We start from the raw sequence: 16,529 nt of genomic DNA, 5'->3' as shown, positions 1-16,529 counted from the left end.
TCTATCTACTAAATGACTTCTAAGTCATTGGATGTCGTAGGTTTTTAAAGGAACTAATATGTAAAATTGATGGTCATATATATAACTTATCTGTAACAAGTATACTATAGAACTGGCAATGGTCAATTTAATTGTATCTAGAACATTATTAAACTTACATATTTTCTGACAGAGTTCTACCTCTTACCATTTACCCTGGAGAAACAGGCATCACACTTGTGCATGAGGTGACACATACAGAGACGGTCATTACAACATTGTAATAGCAAAAAGTTAGAAACGCTGTAAATCTCAAACAGTAGTGAATAGCTAAATAAACTACATAGCAATCAAGAAAAATGAGTTACATCTACATTGTGAGATTCTTTTTTTTTGTAGGGGGTAGGTAAGAGTATTGAATGGAAAAAAGCAAGCTGCAAAACAATACATACATTATGATAGCATTTAGTTAATATATGTTCAAAGAAACTAAATACTATATGTTTCTACAGTTACAATCATTTTATATATATAAATGCCTTTAAAAATCCTGGACATATACATACCAAATTGGTAACAGTGGTTACTTTTGGGAAATAATAGTCAAAGGGGATATTTAGCTTTATTGATAATTCTGAATTTTTACAATGAGAAAGTATCATTTATTATTTGTGTAAACAAATACATGTAGCCTCCTGATTACATTAGCAAATGAAGCCAAATGGGACAAATAGTAGTATGATTTCTCTAAAGAAATCATTCCTCACTAATCTCTAGTTCTTTGCAGAGAAAAGTACAGAAGCAAAGTATAATAAATGTATGTAATGTAGTTAGACTTTTGGGATTAGTGAGGTTCTAGTTTAAAAACTAATTGAAATATGAAGGTAAGAAAGGAAAGATATACCAGAGCATATGTAAAATGGTACCATTGATGAAAGAAGAAAATGTGAATATCCATAGAATATTCCTGGAAGAATACACAAGAAACTAGTTGTTACCACTGGAAACATTTTTTTTCATTGTGCATCTTTTAAAGCACCTTGAAAATTTTTTAGTGACCAAAGGATTACCTAGGGGGAGGGAGGAGAGACACTGGAGATCAAACACACAAAAAGGTTAATTAACAATATGTGATAGTGATGATCATGTGGGCTGTAAAATCTGAGAGTTTAAAGAAGAGATCTTAGGGAGGGATGGGGACTCATTGAAGAACTTTCCATATGTAGTTGTATTTGAAGTAGCCCCCCAAAGGTAACTAAGATTTATAGAGCAGAGAGGAAGAAGAGCAGTTTAAGTTGAGTAAGAAAGTATTTGGCAAGCAGTATGTGGACCTCATACAGAGAAGTAAGTTCATGATAGAAAGGAGGTTTTTAATTTTAAAATTATATGTGTTATTGAGAACTATTTCATAGGTTCAAAAGAGCATATATAACAGACATCAACCACAAAGAATATTAAAATGAACACATGTATCCATTATCTGGTTTAATAAATATAACAGTAATATCTTTAAAGCCTCATAATGCTCTTCTATATTTCACATTCCTCTTCTGCCCCCACCCAATCAGTATCCTGAATTTTGTGTTACCATTCATTTGTGTTATCACTCACTTGCTTTTTCTTTGTGATTTGTTCTCTTCCCACCTATAACTTCTTAATTTTGAAAAACTTCAAACCTCCAGAAGAGTTGAAGGAGTACAATGAACACCTATATACTCTTCACCTAGATTTACTGATTGTTAATCTTTTGCCACATTGACAGAATGACATGAACAAATACATATGATCTAATGTTAATTGCATAAAACAATATAAAGTCATATGTATAGTAGAATTGCAACCACGTACGAAAATACTAGAAGGAAAAGGTCAAATGTTAATAATGGTTTTTGCTGAGTGAAAGGAATAAGAGTTATTTCTGTTTTACATCTTTATGCTTCTCTACCTGGTTTTTTCTGTAAACACATAGTCTGTAATGAAAAGTTAAGCTAAGTTTAAAAAATTAATTTAAAAAATATGTGGAGATATTTGAAATCACCAAAATCTAGAAAAAGTGCCTAACAGCAATAGAATACATAAATTATATGACATCCATATAATGTAATACTGAATAGCAATGAGAGTGGAATGAAATGACATGGATGAATCTCACAAACAGTATTAAAGGAAAAAGGTCACGAGGGATAATTTGGGAGTTTGGGATTTGCAGTACTACTATGTATAAAATAGATAAACAGCAAGGTCCTACTGTATAGCACAGGGAACCATATTCAATACCTTGTAATAGCCTATAATGAAAAAGAATATGAAAAGGAATATATATATCTCTATATATCTATATATATATCTATTTCTATCTCTGAATCATTATGCTGTACACCAGAAATTAATACATTGTAAACCAACTATACTTCAATATAATTAAAAATATATATATATGTGGAAAGAAAGAATAGGAGACAGTGAGTATCAAACATTTGTTCATAAAGTTTGGTAGTCCCAAAAAGTCAGTTTAAAATACAGTGATATGGAAAACAAACCTGGGAACAGTCCACATATCTGAGGAACTCTAATTCTTTTATCTCCATGGTAGCTTCCAGATTCCCCCATCTTGTGTGAAGAGCCCCTATTTCTTTAAGTCTCCTGCAGTCTGGCTGTATACCCCTCCATTTCTCTCCCTGGGTGTCATCTGCTTTCCTCCTGATTGTTCTCTTTCATTGAAGGCTGACACCTGGCTCAGTCCTGTCCTTGACTTCCTAACCAGAGAGCTTCCTCTCCATTCCACTTCTCTCCCACCTCTGGGAAATACAAAATTCTTAACCTCTTCTGAAAAAATATTACCTCTTCTGAAATATTAAATTCAAGCCTCCTGCTTTGACTACAGCTTTCTATCCTTCCAGCTCTCTCATTTACCCACTGTTCTTGGAGCCACCAGACCCTCTAACCCCTTAATTCTTCCATTAGCCCCACCATGTCTTCACCTCCCTCCCTCCCTAACTTAGATTCCATGGTCTGTCATTTCAGCCACTCTGCTGTGGGTATCTCAGTGCCCTCTTTATCTTCTTCTGCAACCCTCTAACACTGGATCAGTCTGGCTGGCTGTTTACACTCAGAATGCAAAGTGCCACTGAAGAAAATACCATGACCACTCCAGACCTGCTCAGAAATCCTCTTTCCTAGTCAACTTCCTTTCCATTCTCCATGGTGACTTTTTCAACCTTTCCTCAAACCTCTTCCACTTTACACTCCAGTAGAACATTTTATCATCTGCTTCCAGGAGACAGATCATCAAATGAGAACTTCCTTGAAATACTGACACTAAACCTACATATTTAACTGTATTCATGTTTATCCTTTCCTCCCTCCTATCCTGTCCAAAGCTTAAACCTCCACTTGGGCTCTGGCTCCCAGCCCTGCCACCTTCTCAGGGGCTAATGGTAACTCTCCTTTATCTCCCATTCTACTTGCTCCTTCCCAATGACACTGAAATGTGCTCAAATCTCCCTACTTAAAGAGACATGATGGACCCCTTAGTTGCCACCCTACCTCTCTATGCCCACTCACAGCCATGCTTGAAGGAATCTACACTCATTTTCCAACCTACTGCCCCGCCACTCCACAGAAACTGCTTTTTACAAGAGTCCCAACAAGCTGATTACTAAATTCAGAGGATATTTCTGAGCTGTTAACTTGACCACCCCTTCTTGAAATAGTCATCGTGATCTATGTGAGTCTGTGATCTCACATCTGCTCATGCTTCTGTTGCTGCCTTTTAACTAAATCCTTTCCTTTGCTCTTCATTGAGTAAAAGGGATATCTTAAGAAGAAAAGGAAGATTTAAGCCCCAAATCGTTGTCTTTGTCTTCTCCCAGTTTCTTTTAGACCTGCTTTGATTGACAACTATGATGGAAACTGAATGTAATAGTTTTATACAAAATGGCAAAAACTAAACTTTTTTTTTTCTCTTTTGACATTGCCTTTTAACAGTTTCTTTAATAGTTTTTCATTGACTGGCCAGTCCGAATGCCTTGCTTCCCATCTGTGGTTAAGCCCCAGTTGTTTCAGCAGAATTGCCCTGACACGTTTCCTGGCTAATCCCAAGCTCACTTCCTCCTGCCCCTTTGCTTGCCTGTGGGCCCTTTCACCACCTAACTCTCTGGACAGGGAGAGTTACTTTAATTTCAGACTAAATTAAATATGATCATTAAATTAAAATCAACTAATTTTTTAAAAATGGTATATTGCAAAACTGTATGACTCCTAAAATGTATTCCAGAACTAAGTAATGAAGTTATCCACTCCCTCCATTAGAGAAAAGTTTGAGCTCTGATGTCAGGTAGCATCTGGAATCCCAGTTTTGCCACTTACTAACAGTGAGCCTGGGTAAGCAAATTATCCCTCAAGTCTCAGCAACCTTATTCGTAAAACAGGGATATTAATGCCTATGTCACATAGTTCTAGTGAAGATTAGTGAGCTAACTTACATAAAGCACTGGCTATAAGGCATTTGCTAATTGGTAGCTATTGTTCTAAACAATCAAGTTAGCAATTAGCCATTTCTCACTTCAGAGAGACTCGCTTAAGATGATTCTAAGGTGAGAGGATTCACACCTGAGTTATGAATAGCACCTTAAACTGAAGGAGCAAAGGGCTGACTTTAGTTATTCTTGCTCCCAGTCGTTGGCCCCATTTCCTTCCTTTCCCCAACTTCATATAAATACGCTTAACTCTGGCATTCTATGCAACAAACCACATTTTACTGTATTCACCTCTCCCCATGGACGCACAAACGTTGTTGGGTTGGAAACCAAATGTTAGCCACAGATTTGGTCTACTAATTTTCTAATCATGACAGGTGTTACCTGGATGCCGAATAATGCCGACTCTCAGGAAATCCAAAGGGAAGCATTCATTGCTAAATAAAGACTGGCTAGCACAAGGAAAGGGAAAGAAAACTAAAAATTTTGAGTACCTGTTCCAAGGACCTTTTATGCTGCTGGGCATTTTCCCAACCTTATCTTGTTTAATCTTCTCAACAACACTGTAAGGTAGATTCTTTTTAAGTGACCCTGTCCTGGTTTATGCCTGTTGTCCTCAGTGAAACCTTAATTTCTATTATCCATATTTTATGGTTGAAGAAATGGAATCTAAAAGAAGAAAAGTATTCTGTGCATGGTTGCAAAGCCAGAAAACTCCCTTCGGTAGCTGGATTTCTTCTGTGAGTATCCCATTCATACTTCATCCTACTACAGTCTTACATGTTGAGCTATTCCTTTCTCTTAACTATAGTCTTGACTTCTTCAACACACCATTTTGCTGTTCAGTGAATCCATGGGTGCTCAAGTCCTCACCTTCCTTGACCTGTGTGTGACATTTCACACTGTTTACCTTTCCTTCCTCTAATACTCTCTCTTTGGCTTCGCTGGCACCATTTTCCAGGGTCTCTCTCACCAGTTTGGCTCTCCGTTCTAAATCTCCTTCTCCCTTCCCTTAGATATTGTTCCTCCCAGGCCTTCCTCATAGATCACACTTTATTCTGAAGTGACCTCATTCTTGACTTCGGTAATGGTTACTCCCTGCTGATAGATTCCCACACCTTTAACTTTATCCCAGAGCCAATTCAGGATCTACTACCACATACCTGGTAAGATCTGGACATCTGGATTTGCATGCTCCAAAGTTACTTAAGAAAGCCAACCAAAAATACATCACCGTTCTTCCCAAACTCTTCTTCCAGCATTACTCTTCTTTGTCGGTGGACTCATCATCCTCTTGGTCACCCAGGCTAGAAACTTGGGTATCATCTTTGACTCCTCCCTCTGCCTCAGACTCCCTCTCAATACATTATCGAGTTATATAAGTCTCTCTTACCTTCATCTTCTCTGACCTGACCTTCATTCTGATTACCTTCATCTCTCCTCAACTGTTGCAACAGCATCAGTCTGTCTCCATTTCCTTGTCCCGTTTTCTCCCCTCCAATCCATTCTCTCTTGACATTGTAGTCAAGTCGCTTTTTAAAAATGCATATCTGATCATGATATCCTCCTTATATAACCCTTAAGCTTGCATTGTACACTTTAAAAGGGGGAATTCTGGGAGGAGAGTATAGCTCAGTGGTAGAATGCATGCTTAGCATGCGCAAGGTTATGGGTTCAAACCCCAGTATCTCCATTAAAAATAACCTAAGTACCTGGTCCCCCCAAATAAAAAAGTGAATTTTACAATATGTAAATTATATCTCAATTTAAAAAAATTTAACCTGGTTTACAGAGTCTCACGGGACCTGGTCTGACCTCAATATCTCATTGCCCACTCTCCCCAGGCCTCACACCTCCTCTTAGCTGTACCGTTCTGCGCTTCCATCTGCTTCTGAGCTCTCCATGCACCCCCTCACCTCTAAACTCTGCACTATTTATGCTATTCTTTCTCCTTACCCTCTCCCTCCTCTTCACTTGGCTATCTTCTCCTTGTCCTTCTGGTCTCAGCTTGAGATGATGCTTCTCTAGAAAGCCTTCCCTGATCTCCCCAGACTGTGTTCAGGTATTCCCAAGCCATTTCATACTTAGCCCTTTTGTAGCATTTATCACATTACATTTGTCCATTTTATGAATAGTGAGTGTGTAACGGCTCTGGGCTGAGCACTGTGCTAGGTGCTAGATATTCAGTGGCAAATAAAAGTCATGGTCCCTGCCCTCCTAGAGCTTATAGTCTAAATAGGGAGAAAGATGGACATTAAACAACAAATTACACTAAATATTTTCCTTGTAATTACAATGTTTTAGGGCAGCTTAACAGGGTATGATGAAAGATTTGACATAATTGAAGTGATCAGGGAAGACTTCTTTGAGAAAGTAACATTTAAGTAAAGATTTTAGGAATCAGGAGTGGCCAAATGATGAGTGGAGGGGGTAGTGTTCCATGCAGAGGAAGAGCATGTGAGAAGGCTTGGGGGAGTTTCAGAAACTGAAAGGCTAACGTGGGAGATAACGAAGAGCTTGGGAGAGCCAAATCATGCAGGGCCTTGTGGATTATGGTAAGAATGTCCTCTTAAGAGTGTTGGAATCCTTTGAAGACTTAAACAGGGAAACTTTAAAAGCTTCCCTTGGCTGCTGTGTACAAGTGGAAGAAGCTAACAAGTTACGAGGCTCAAAAACTTCTCTGAATTCCCACTAACCTGTAAGCTCCTTGAGGGCAGAAACTATGTCTTACTAGTGTATTCACAGAGTCCAGAATTGTGCCTGTTAGATAGTAGATGCTCAGTATTAGTTAAATAAATGGACAGGGGTGGCCAGGATTCCAACTTAGTTTTTCAAGAATGGCTCAATGCCCCACTCCCACCCAAGAATGATTAGATATCCCTCCTTTTGCCTCTAGTGCATTTGTGGTCAATTGTATTTTCCAAAAATGGCCACAGTAATATCTTACACCCAAAATGCTCTTATTACAGTGTGACATTGACATTCTTCCCACTGAGAAGTGAGGTCTAATTCCATCCCCTTGGATCTGAAATGAGGTCATGAAAGTTGATTCAGCTTCCTCCTGGTTCTCCTGGGATACTTGCTTTTGGAATCCAGCCACCATGCTATGAGAACACCCAAGCTGCCCTGTGTAGGGGCCCACATGGAGAAGAACCAATAGACAGCCTCAACTTGCCAGCCATTTGTGGGTGAGATATTCAGAAAGTGAATCCTCCAGCTTCCACCAGCCCACCCAGTAGACACCTTTTGGAGTAGAAATGAGCTGTCCCCACTGAACCCTGCCCAAGTTACAGATTCACTAGCAAAATAAATGATGGTAGTTGTTTTAAGCCACTTATATCTTGGGATGGTTTTGTTAAGCAGCAGTAGGTAAGTGGAACAGCATCCTATGTCTGTCATGCAGGAAGGTGATGCAATTCAGTGGTTAAATGGGTGGCCTATGACTGTCTTGTTTTAAAGCCCACCTCTGCTACTTACTAGTTGTATGACCTTTGGCAAGTTACTTAACCTCTCCGTGCTTCACTTTCCTTCTTTTTTCAGTGTAAATAAAAATAGTATTTAAGTTTGTTATGAGGATTAAGTGATTAATGCAGGTAATGCAGACCTACATCAATCTTTGTAATCATCTCAGACAAGCCCCCAATCATTTGACCATCACTCTCACAATTCTGTGTTTTTATAGTACTTCTGGTGTAGGTATATGTATATATGTGTATGTGTTCATATGTGTGTATATATACATATATAATATATAGCTTTTAGCACTATCTGAAATGGTCTTGTCTACATGTTTATTGTTTATCCCATCAGAGTGTAAGTCCCAGTAAAGCAGGAACCTTGCCTGTCTCATTCACTGCTGTATCCCCAGTACCTGGAATGGTGCCTGGCACAAAGTGCTGGCTTATGTCTGGGACATTGTGCTGTACACCAGAAATCGACACATTGTAACTGACTGTACTTCAATTTAAAAAAAATAATAAAAATTAAATAAAAGTAAATAAATAAATTTAAGATAAATAAATAAACAAAAGGCAGGCACTGAGTTTCTCCCAGTAAGAGACTTAATTCTAGCAGTATCTCTACCATCATGTCCCTTGTCTCAACCTCCTTGATCCCTGACCCCATTTTAATGGCCTCACTACATTTATTCATCCACCAGCTTTTTTTTTTTAGCGTTTCCCAGTACTTGGGCTGCATATCTGTTTGTATTTTGAAAACCTAATCTTTGACTTCGAAGATCATTCGGGTTTCAAATTGTCTGCTCTCTCTACAACTAAACCTCCATGCCCTCTTGCTGATCATTCATAAAGTGACTGTTCTCCTAAATCAACACATCTATGTGGTTTACCAAAACTCAGTTGAGGGTACTGGCTGCATTAACCTTATCCTGATGTCATGATGGAGTGTTATAGTCCCAAGTCCAAATGATAGATCCCCTTACTCAGCTCCAAGGTATGTCCAGATCAGAATTTGGGGCCAGAGTAAAATGTTTCAAACTAGTTATAAATGTAGCCCCAAGGCTTAAAAAGCTTTAGGAATTGCTCCCATGGAAATACAGTTGTAAGAGGTTGAAGTCGACCATTGAGACAGGTGCCAGGAATCCTAGGACCACAGTATATTGTCACCTTTGATTTTACTTTTAAGGGTCTTTATTATGGTGCGTGTGTACTATTTCAGGGGCAGGGGGTTGGGCCATTTTGGGACTGTGAGGGAACTTATAGCGCCTCTCTTCAAAATAATACACATCTGCAGGAGTGCGTGCACACACACACACACACACACGCACACACACACATGCACACACACAATATTTAGAAACCATTTCTCAAGGTCCAGGTTAAGAACCCACCTGTGATTTGCCATGAAGATAGAAGCTTTCTCTAAACCATAATTTGGTCCTTTATCACATACTGTTTTCATTTACCTTTTCACGTGTGTATGTTTTATCCCATTGAATGGGTAAGCTCCTGAAGAGAACATACACCTTTTATTACTTTCAATGATGAGCGCATATAGTGAGTGAGGCTTGTAGGAAATATTTGCCAACTGAGTCCTTTGATGCTGCTGTGATGTACTGAGGACAGACAACTTTCTTTCAAGATTCCACCCACCACCTCATCTCCCTCCAAAATGAAAGAGATCACCACAGAAGGACCTGGACCCTAGACTCATGTTCTATTTATGTTATAGGTTTTTGGCTGAGGCATTATTTACATACTTTTCATGCAAATACCCAGTCTTGGATCTTCAGAGAACAAGGTTTTGTAGAAAAACCAACCAACCAACCAATCACTAGTAGTAAATGAGTGTACTCTGTTATGTGAAAATTTGTCTTCTTTCTTCCCTCCACAGCTCTGTGCCTAACCCTGTACACACTAACACCTGTCATCAGACCCCCTACTTATTCTATTCCATGAGTTTTATTTCTCAAACCACACTGTCCTGGCATGCGCTTGTGAAAAAATTAAAAACAGGAGTAATCCTAATGCTAATAGAATGGTGGCCATGTTGTTTTCCCTTTTCTTCTGATCCTTGCCTCCCACCTATACGTTTCCACCGGCTACCTTTAATCCTAAACAAGTTCCTGTTTAGAATTTGGAACTTTTCCCTCCATCCAGTACCCTGCCCCTGACTCTATAGGCAGTTACAGCCACCTGGTGGCCATATGGAGAAATGACAGGTAGATTTCCCCAAAAATCCCTGGTGAAAGAAAGCTCTGTGGAGTAATTTTTGTCCTGGATCTGTAGTGAACAAAGAAAGAGAAACCCATGGATAGATTATGGCACAGGATCCAGACATCCTATTTCTTGGTCTCACCTTGACCCCCAGGACACAACATCCCGTCCACTAGTTATTACAGACAGATGAATTCACTTAACATTTGAGTTCATTCAATCAACATTTATTGAGCAGCAACTGTGTGCCCAACAATGAACAAGATGGACACGATCTCTGCTCTCGTGAGCTTACAATCTATCAGCCAGCCAGCCAATTACATCCTTTTTTGCCTGCTACTGTCAAGAAATCTACCTGTTATTCTCATTCTCCTTCCTTGTTTTGGTTAAAGGGGACCAAATCCGGCCACTGCCTTCCATGGTTGTTCTCTTTTGAACACCAGGAGTTTTCTGACTTAATTAGCTCCTCTCTTTACATTACCTCTGTCAAGCCCCTTCTTGTAAACTGACCATATTACAAAGATGACCCTGTCTTCCTCATATTCCCTCAGAGGCACAGGCCCATCATGAATATACTGTGCTTTTTGCTCCCCCAATTAAAGTGTCCCAATCCAAAGGTCCTTTTCCCACTAGTTTTTCCTGGAGTCAGTATTTGCCCACCTCTTTGCCTCAGACAAGTCAGAGGAAAATTTTGCTATGGGATTAATCAGGAAGTAGACTCAATAGCTATTACTCAGCTGACATGTAGCCTCCCCTGTCCCCTCTCTGCCACTGCAGAACTCTGCTAACTCCCTTCCAAAGACAATAACTGCAAAATAAAACAAAAGCCAAAACAAACAAACAACCCCCCCAAATAACAACAAAAGAACCCCCATCATACTACACAATAGGACTATAGGTTCCCGTTGTGCAACGAGCCTGGACATTGAGATACTCTCTTTACATTGAAAAGAACATGGAGAAGACCTGGGTTTGCATTCTGGTTACTAACTAGTTTGCCTTTTGTGCTATTAAATCTTGATAATCTTCAGAAGACTTATCTGTAAAATAGTGGTAATGGTATCTATATTGTGGGTAGTTGTATTAAATGAGGTGCATCAAGCACATAGCATAATATCTAGCCTGAATTACCTGGTGACTGTTCACCTCCTTTCTTCCTCCTGGGTTTCAGCTGCTAAATACTATTCGGAAGGGAGTAACCCAGTTTTGTATGGCCAGTGATAGACATTTCCTATTGCTATCTTTGTAAACCTCATCTTTCTGCAGCCATCCCATTTCCATCATTGCCAGAAAACTTCTTCCATTCCTTGTCCCTGTGTAGGACTTCTCTTTCTCTTACTGTCAAAAAGTTCTGTCTGAGCTCTATCTGATTTCTTCTTAGAGCTCCCTCTTCTTAGATCTCTCTGATCTAAGATACTTTATTTTCTTGTATCATTCCTAAAACTTAATGCACTTCTAGCATTCTCCCTAACTTTCTGAGTAAATTTAAATGAGGAGTAGGACCTTTACACTTCAGGAAGGCATGGGAACCACAGGACAGTTCCCAGAGTGGAATGGAGGTCTAGGTTCAGGAGCCGCTGCGCACCCCCCCACCAATCCCCACCTCTTTTCCTGCAGGGCACAGAAACAGCTAAACTCAAAATATGTCTTGAGTCTGCATGAGCATATATCTTCCTATAGCTCTGTGAGGTCATCATTGAAGTAGAGCAGTACTGCAGGTGTGTAGAGTGTACTGTCCATATTGAGATAATCAAATTCTTCCTCCTCATCCCGGATACCATTCTCTTCCAGGGTTTGATCCATGTTCAGGTTCTTGCCTTCAAACTTCCATGTGTAGCTGGCAGCATGTGCATTATAGGGGAGATAGCGGTGTAGGATTTCCCACATGGATTCCAGTGCCCCCACCTGGAGAACACGAAAGCACCCCATCCCCAGGATTCTGGGTGGTACACACACACACACACACACACACACACACACACACACACACACACACACACACACGCAAAGGCCAGGAGCCCAAAAGATGATAGAGGTGGAGTCAGAGTGGTTCCCTTGTCAGATAACAGCTTAAGGCACTCCACAGTCCCAGATATAAAGTTGGAGCTCCAACATGCAATGCACGGCCCCCAAACCCTGTCTTTATGGTTATCACTTCTAATAAACAGATGGCCCTAAAGTCACTGCCCTCTCACCTCATCCTCACAATAGACTAATAAGAGAGTCCCATTGCAATTGCTGTACAAAACACAGCATAGCATGTAAGAGCTTCTGAGGACCACCATCACTAAGATGCATGAATTGTTGTCCTGGGCTTATGAAGAAGTCTCCTGTATCCTGTGGCCCAGCCATTGTTTGAATTCCCAACCCCGGGTACCTAGGTGATGGTCTTTCCTCAGTTACCTCTAAATAGAAAGAAAATACAGCTCCTGGTTATGGAGAGCTGCTGACCTGAGGATCTGCTTGGAGATTTGCTGGGATTCTCAGTTCTCTCTAACCTGCCCTCAGGCACCCGTTCTCACCTCCAGTGTGTGCTCCTGCGACGTGAGCGTGTTAATGATGCGGATATTCCGAGTCTTTGCGGACAGCCGCCCCACCTCGTACCGTGACCCCTGCCACCAAGGCTTCCCGAAATCATTGGCCCAGTCAGAACGGGGCAGCTGAGGCGGCACGTGCAGAAAGCGGCCCCGGGGAGTGCGGTATCTCAGGCAACCGGTCACCGGATCTATGTGCTTGCGGATCTTTAAAGCAGAGTTTGTGGGAGAGGAGTCGGCGCAGCCACTACCTCGGGCTCTGGCTTACCCCCTGCTTTTCCCTCCTCATCCCCGCTCTCTAGTGCACCTCCCCTCAACCCCAGGTTCCAGCAGAACTCACGTCTCTGGTCTTTGGATCAAACCAGTGGCTGACGTCCTGGCCCGCAACTTCGACGATGGGTTTCAGCAGAAGGTCTCCTGGGAAGGAGCAGCCGCCGTCAACGTTGGCAATCCAAGAACCAAGAACCCCCAAATACGCCCCCGTCGCTGGCCCACAGCGTGGCCCTTACCTTTGTACTCCTGTGCCAACGGCGTTAGGTCGTACACGTTTCCCAGGTAAGACACCCAGAGGTCTTCCGGCTGGTTGTGTTGGGCCACCTCGGCCGGCGTGAAATAGCGACGCTGGAAATACTCGAAGTCTGGCCCGGGCACTAGGCCCCGGCGCGGCATGGTCCTTGTTCTATCGGTTACGAGCTCCTTTAGTTGCTTCCTCGCTTTTAAGCAAGCACAGTAAGCGTCCCTCTCATCCAGGAGCTAAGGCGAGGGCGTTTATCCGCTGACATGGAAACCATTGTCCTTTTGCGGCCACCGTCCCCTGGGGTCAAACGCTGCGTGCGATAGGAGGGGCGTGAGCTGCGCGTGCTCACGGGAAACGTAGTCCGATTCCGGCATCCAAGTAATTGAGAGAACACCCTCCGTTTTAATTCAGAGTGGCCTAGACTATAAGGAGTATTTAGGACAGATTATCTCGTGAGGCAGAAAAACAAGGGAAAGGAGGGATGCGAATATTGAAAAAAGGTATTCTTGCTAAATTCCAGGGTTCCTAAAGGATAAGAACCCAAAGAAGTGAGAAATTTCTCGCGATATCTTAAAACGTCCAGTGTAATAGGCCTCAGTCAGCCATCGCGCCGAAGTAGGAAAAGCTCGCGAGATCTCTGCAGTTACTGAGGAGACTAGGAAGAGAAGAAGTGATCTCGCGAAAGAAAACAGGTTGGGAGCGCTCGCGAGATCTCAGACCACCCGACCCAAAAGGTTGTTAGGAAGTCGAAGGGCCTGGAGGAGGCCTGGGGACAAATGGCCGGCGCTGGACCAACCATGCTGCTACGAGAGGAGAATGGTTGTTGCAGTCGGCGTCAAAGCAGCTCCAGCGCCGGGGTTAGCGCGGGCTCGGGTTTTGGGATTGAGGGGCCGTCGGGGAGCAAGATGGGGGAACGAAGGGGGAACTGCAGCTCCCGACAGCCTCTGGGCTTCGTGTGAGCGCCCCGCGGGCTGTCGGGAGCTGTGGTTCCAGGGGCGGGCAGCAGCCGGGGCGGCGCGGTCTGAGCGCGTGTCCCGCCCCGCTCAGGACTCAGATGGGGAGCGCGAGGACTCGCCCGCTGCGCGCGCTAGGCAGCAGCTGGAGGCGCTGCTCAACAAGACTATGCGCATCCGCATGACAGATGGACGGACACTGGTCGGTTGCTTCCTCTGCACCGACCGCGACTGCAATGTTATCTTGGGCTCGGCGCAGGAGTTCCTCAAACCATCGGGTCAGTGCCCGGGGAATGCAGGACCTGCCTGGGAATGCGGCGGAGCTTCAGGCGAGGCAGTTCCCCTTCATTGCCTGGCTGCACCCCTTCTATTCTGGGGCTAGAAGTCGTGGCTCAGAAGGGGTGGGACCGACGGTGGCCTGCCTCCCTGATGCTCTGACCCTTCTTTCCAGATTCCTTCTCTGCCGGGGAACCCCGTGTGCTGGGCCTGGCCATGGTACCCGGACACCACATCGTTTCTATTGAGGTGCAAAGAGAGAGCCTGGTGGGGCCTCCCTATCTCTGAGCACGATCTCGGGCTTGCCCTTCAGACGTCATTAAACCTGTAACCGAAGTGGTCTGTGTCTGTGTGTAGGTGGGATACCAGGGCAGGGGTTGCACATCTGACCCCTTGAGGACGAGGTTTATCTGAGGTCAGAAGCACTCTGAACCCTCGTTTTACAGCCTGGACGTCCAGAGCTGACAGATGTTCCCTCAGGTTCGGGGTTGGGAATGGAGGACAGGCTGAGCTTCTGACCAACAGGCCTCAGGGTGGGCCCTTCCACCTTCCCTCCCACGCCGCTGCTCCAGAATTGTGGCGGGAGGGGGATGTCATCCTACTCCGGAAGGCCCATTGTTTTTCTCCCCGGCCTGGCAACACCGAGTTCCTCTAAGCTGGGGTCAGAGAACAGGCTCGGGTCCCCAAGGGGAGCAAGACAGGCGACAGAGGCCGGGCCTCTCCACTCTTATTGACGGGGAGGTGACTTTGGTGTCAGGGACAGAGCTCTGAGGTCTGGCCAGGAAGAACGTGCTAATGCGATAAGGGAAGGCCAGGAGGCTGAAGGATGCTCCGGTCTGCGCACTAGAGCCACCCCAACCCCCACCCGCATGTTGTTTCCTGCGCCTGGTCACAGGGCAGAAATGGTAGTATTACCCTTCTCGATCATAGGATCCCAGAATCGCGTTCAGCTTATTAGTCTTTTATTGATCACTCCTTCCCCTGCAACCTCACCCCCCCACCCCACCCCCCGGCGCATAAATACTAGGAGCTGCACCGGAAAAGGAGGGCACCAAAGCGGTTTAGTGTCCTGTTCACAGGGGAGTTGGGCGGTGGGTGCAGGGTCCAGCCCAGATGTTCAGGATTCAAATATGGGTAGTGAGGGGAAAGCGGGTTTTCCAGGGTGTGGCGAAGTTTCACCAGTTTTGGTTTCACAGATGCTGTTTTGTTCCCCAAGGGGATGCTAGGACCCGTTTGGGGCATAAGTCGGGACAGGGTAGGTCGGGAGACCTTCGGGCTTCAAGTCCTTGGGCCGACAGGCGGTTGTAGCAGTTGTTCTTGCTTGGCTCGAGGGTCCTCAGACCCAGACCTTTCCTGATGTTGGAACGGTCTGGGGCCCTGTTGAGGCCCGGGTTTGCCGGGGCTGCGGGGTGCGCTGGCGCCGATAGAGGGCTCGGCTGTAAGGCACGAGGCAGTCGGCCAGGCGGAGGCGCAGGCAGAGGCGGCGGTAGCTGGCCAGGGCAAGGACGAGCAGCGGCACGAGGAGCAGGAATCCGGTGACCAGCAGGGCTGTGAAGCCCGGGTCCCGCAGGTGCGCAGTGCAAGGGGGTGCCTGGGAGCGCAGGAACTGTGGGAGGAGAAGAGGCATGAGGCCCAAGTCAAACAGCCCAGGCCGGGAGAGGTTGTGGTCCACAAGCTCCACCACCACCATCACACACACTCACACGCACACCGCGGGGCGCTCGCTCACCTGGGAGTGGCAGAGGAAGCCAAAGCCTAGCATGGTGACAGCGGGTAGCAGGATGGTTCCCAGCACGAGCGCCAGCAGGAGAAGATTGAAGGCAGCCACCAGCAGATTCTGGGCCGTGACCAGCACAGCGCAGGCCCAGCAGTCCAGGGGGTCCCGGGGCTCTGGGCCGCCGCCGGGAACGGGCCGCTGAGCCCCGGGGACATCCGCCATGGCCCGCCTGCCTCCCTCCCGCCTGGGCTGCGGCCCTTATAGCCCTCTTTCCTGCCCCTCCCCCGGCCCAGCCTCTCCCCACCCCCACCCCCCCTTATCCTGGAATGCGGCTCCAGGATTAGGCACCCCCCACCCCATTCCGAGGAGCGGACCAGCGCTCTGGACATTCCACAGGCGC

General features: G+C 44.8%; 3 protein-coding genes across 4 annotated transcripts; 1 reads left to right on the top strand and 2 right to left on the bottom strand.

The window, feature by feature from the left end:
* Nucleotides 1-10,343: 10,343 nt before the first annotated feature.
* Nucleotides 10,344-13,718, bottom strand: LOC105103007 (cytochrome b5 domain-containing protein 1). The gene is made up of 4 exons (XM_010996511.3): nt 13,176-13,718; nt 13,007-13,083; nt 12,655-12,873; nt 10,344-12,037 (listed from the first exon to the last, which is right to left on the bottom strand). Exons 1-4 carry the CDS (start codon nt 13,333-13,335, stop codon nt 11,807-11,809), a joined length of 687 nt encoding a protein of 228 aa, XP_010994813.1. The 5' UTR covers nt 13,336-13,718; the 3' UTR covers nt 10,344-11,806.
* Nucleotides 13,719-13,810: 92 nt separating this feature from the next.
* On the top strand, nt 13,811-14,748 carry NAA38 (N-alpha-acetyltransferase 38, NatC auxiliary subunit). 2 transcript variants are annotated; one of them, XM_010996510.3, is made up of 3 exons: nt 13,811-14,040; nt 14,231-14,414; nt 14,588-14,748. In XM_010996510.3, the coding sequence occupies exons 1-3, from the start codon at nt 13,960-13,962 to the stop codon at nt 14,698-14,700; spliced, it is 378 nt and encodes a 125-aa protein (XP_010994812.1). In that variant the 5' UTR covers nt 13,811-13,959; the 3' UTR covers nt 14,701-14,748. The 2 variants fall into 2 exon arrangements, with proteins under 2 accessions (XP_010994812.1, XP_010994811.1); XM_010996509.3 differs by having other exon boundaries at nt 13,811-14,414.
* Nucleotides 14,749-15,394: 646 nt separating this feature from the next.
* On the bottom strand, nt 15,395-16,401 carry TMEM88 (transmembrane protein 88). Its single transcript, XM_010996508.3, has 2 exons — nt 16,142-16,401; nt 15,395-16,018 (listed from the first exon to the last, which is right to left on the bottom strand). The coding sequence occupies exons 1-2, from the start codon at nt 16,349-16,351 to the stop codon at nt 15,749-15,751; spliced, it is 480 nt and encodes a 159-aa protein (XP_010994810.2). The 5' UTR covers nt 16,352-16,401; the 3' UTR covers nt 15,395-15,748.
* Nucleotides 16,402-16,529: the final 128 nt, after the last annotated feature.

This window comes from Camelus dromedarius, chromosome 16 (genome assembly GCF_036321535.1).
Source record: "Camelus dromedarius isolate mCamDro1 chromosome 16, mCamDro1.pat, whole genome shotgun sequence".
In the NCBI taxonomy this organism is placed as follows: Eukaryota; Metazoa; Chordata; class Mammalia; order Artiodactyla; family Camelidae; genus Camelus; species Camelus dromedarius.
The sequence above is the reverse complement of the archived record's forward strand: the minus strand, read 5'-3'. Positions and strand labels throughout refer to the sequence as shown.

What these genes read in the sequence shown, in the direction of transcription:
- LOC105103007 (XM_010996511.3), bottom strand. Translation starts at nt 13,335, where the DNA reads ATGCCGCGCCGGGGCCTAGTGCCCGGGCCAGACTTCGAGTATTTCCAG. An exon ending in TTGATCCAAAGACCAGAGAC is followed by an intron (nt 12,874 to 13,006) that starts GTGAGTTCTGCT and finishes TCTGCTTTAAAG; the next exon opens with ATCCGCAAGCACATAGATCC. An exon ending in CGCAGGAGCACACACTGGAG is followed by an intron (nt 12,038 to 12,654) that starts GTGAGAACGGGT and finishes CGTGTTCTCCAG; the next exon opens with GTGGGGGCACTGGAATCCAT.
- NAA38 (XM_010996509.3), top strand. Translation starts at nt 14,000, where the DNA reads ATGGTTGTTGCAGTCGGCGTCAAAGCAGCTCCAGCGCCGGGGTTAGCG. An exon ending in GGAGTTCCTCAAACCATCGG is followed by an intron (nt 14,415 to 14,587) that starts GTCAGTGCCCGG and finishes CCTTCTTTCCAG; the next exon opens with ATTCCTTCTCTGCCGGGGAA.
- TMEM88 (XM_010996508.3), bottom strand. Translation starts at nt 16,351, where the DNA reads ATGGCGGATGTCCCCGGGGCTCAGCGGCCCGTTCCCGGCGGCGGCCCA. An exon ending in GCTTCCTCTGCCACTCCCAG is followed by an intron (nt 16,019 to 16,141) that starts GTGAGCGAGCGC and finishes CTCCTCCCACAG; the next exon opens with TTCCTGCGCTCCCAGGCACC.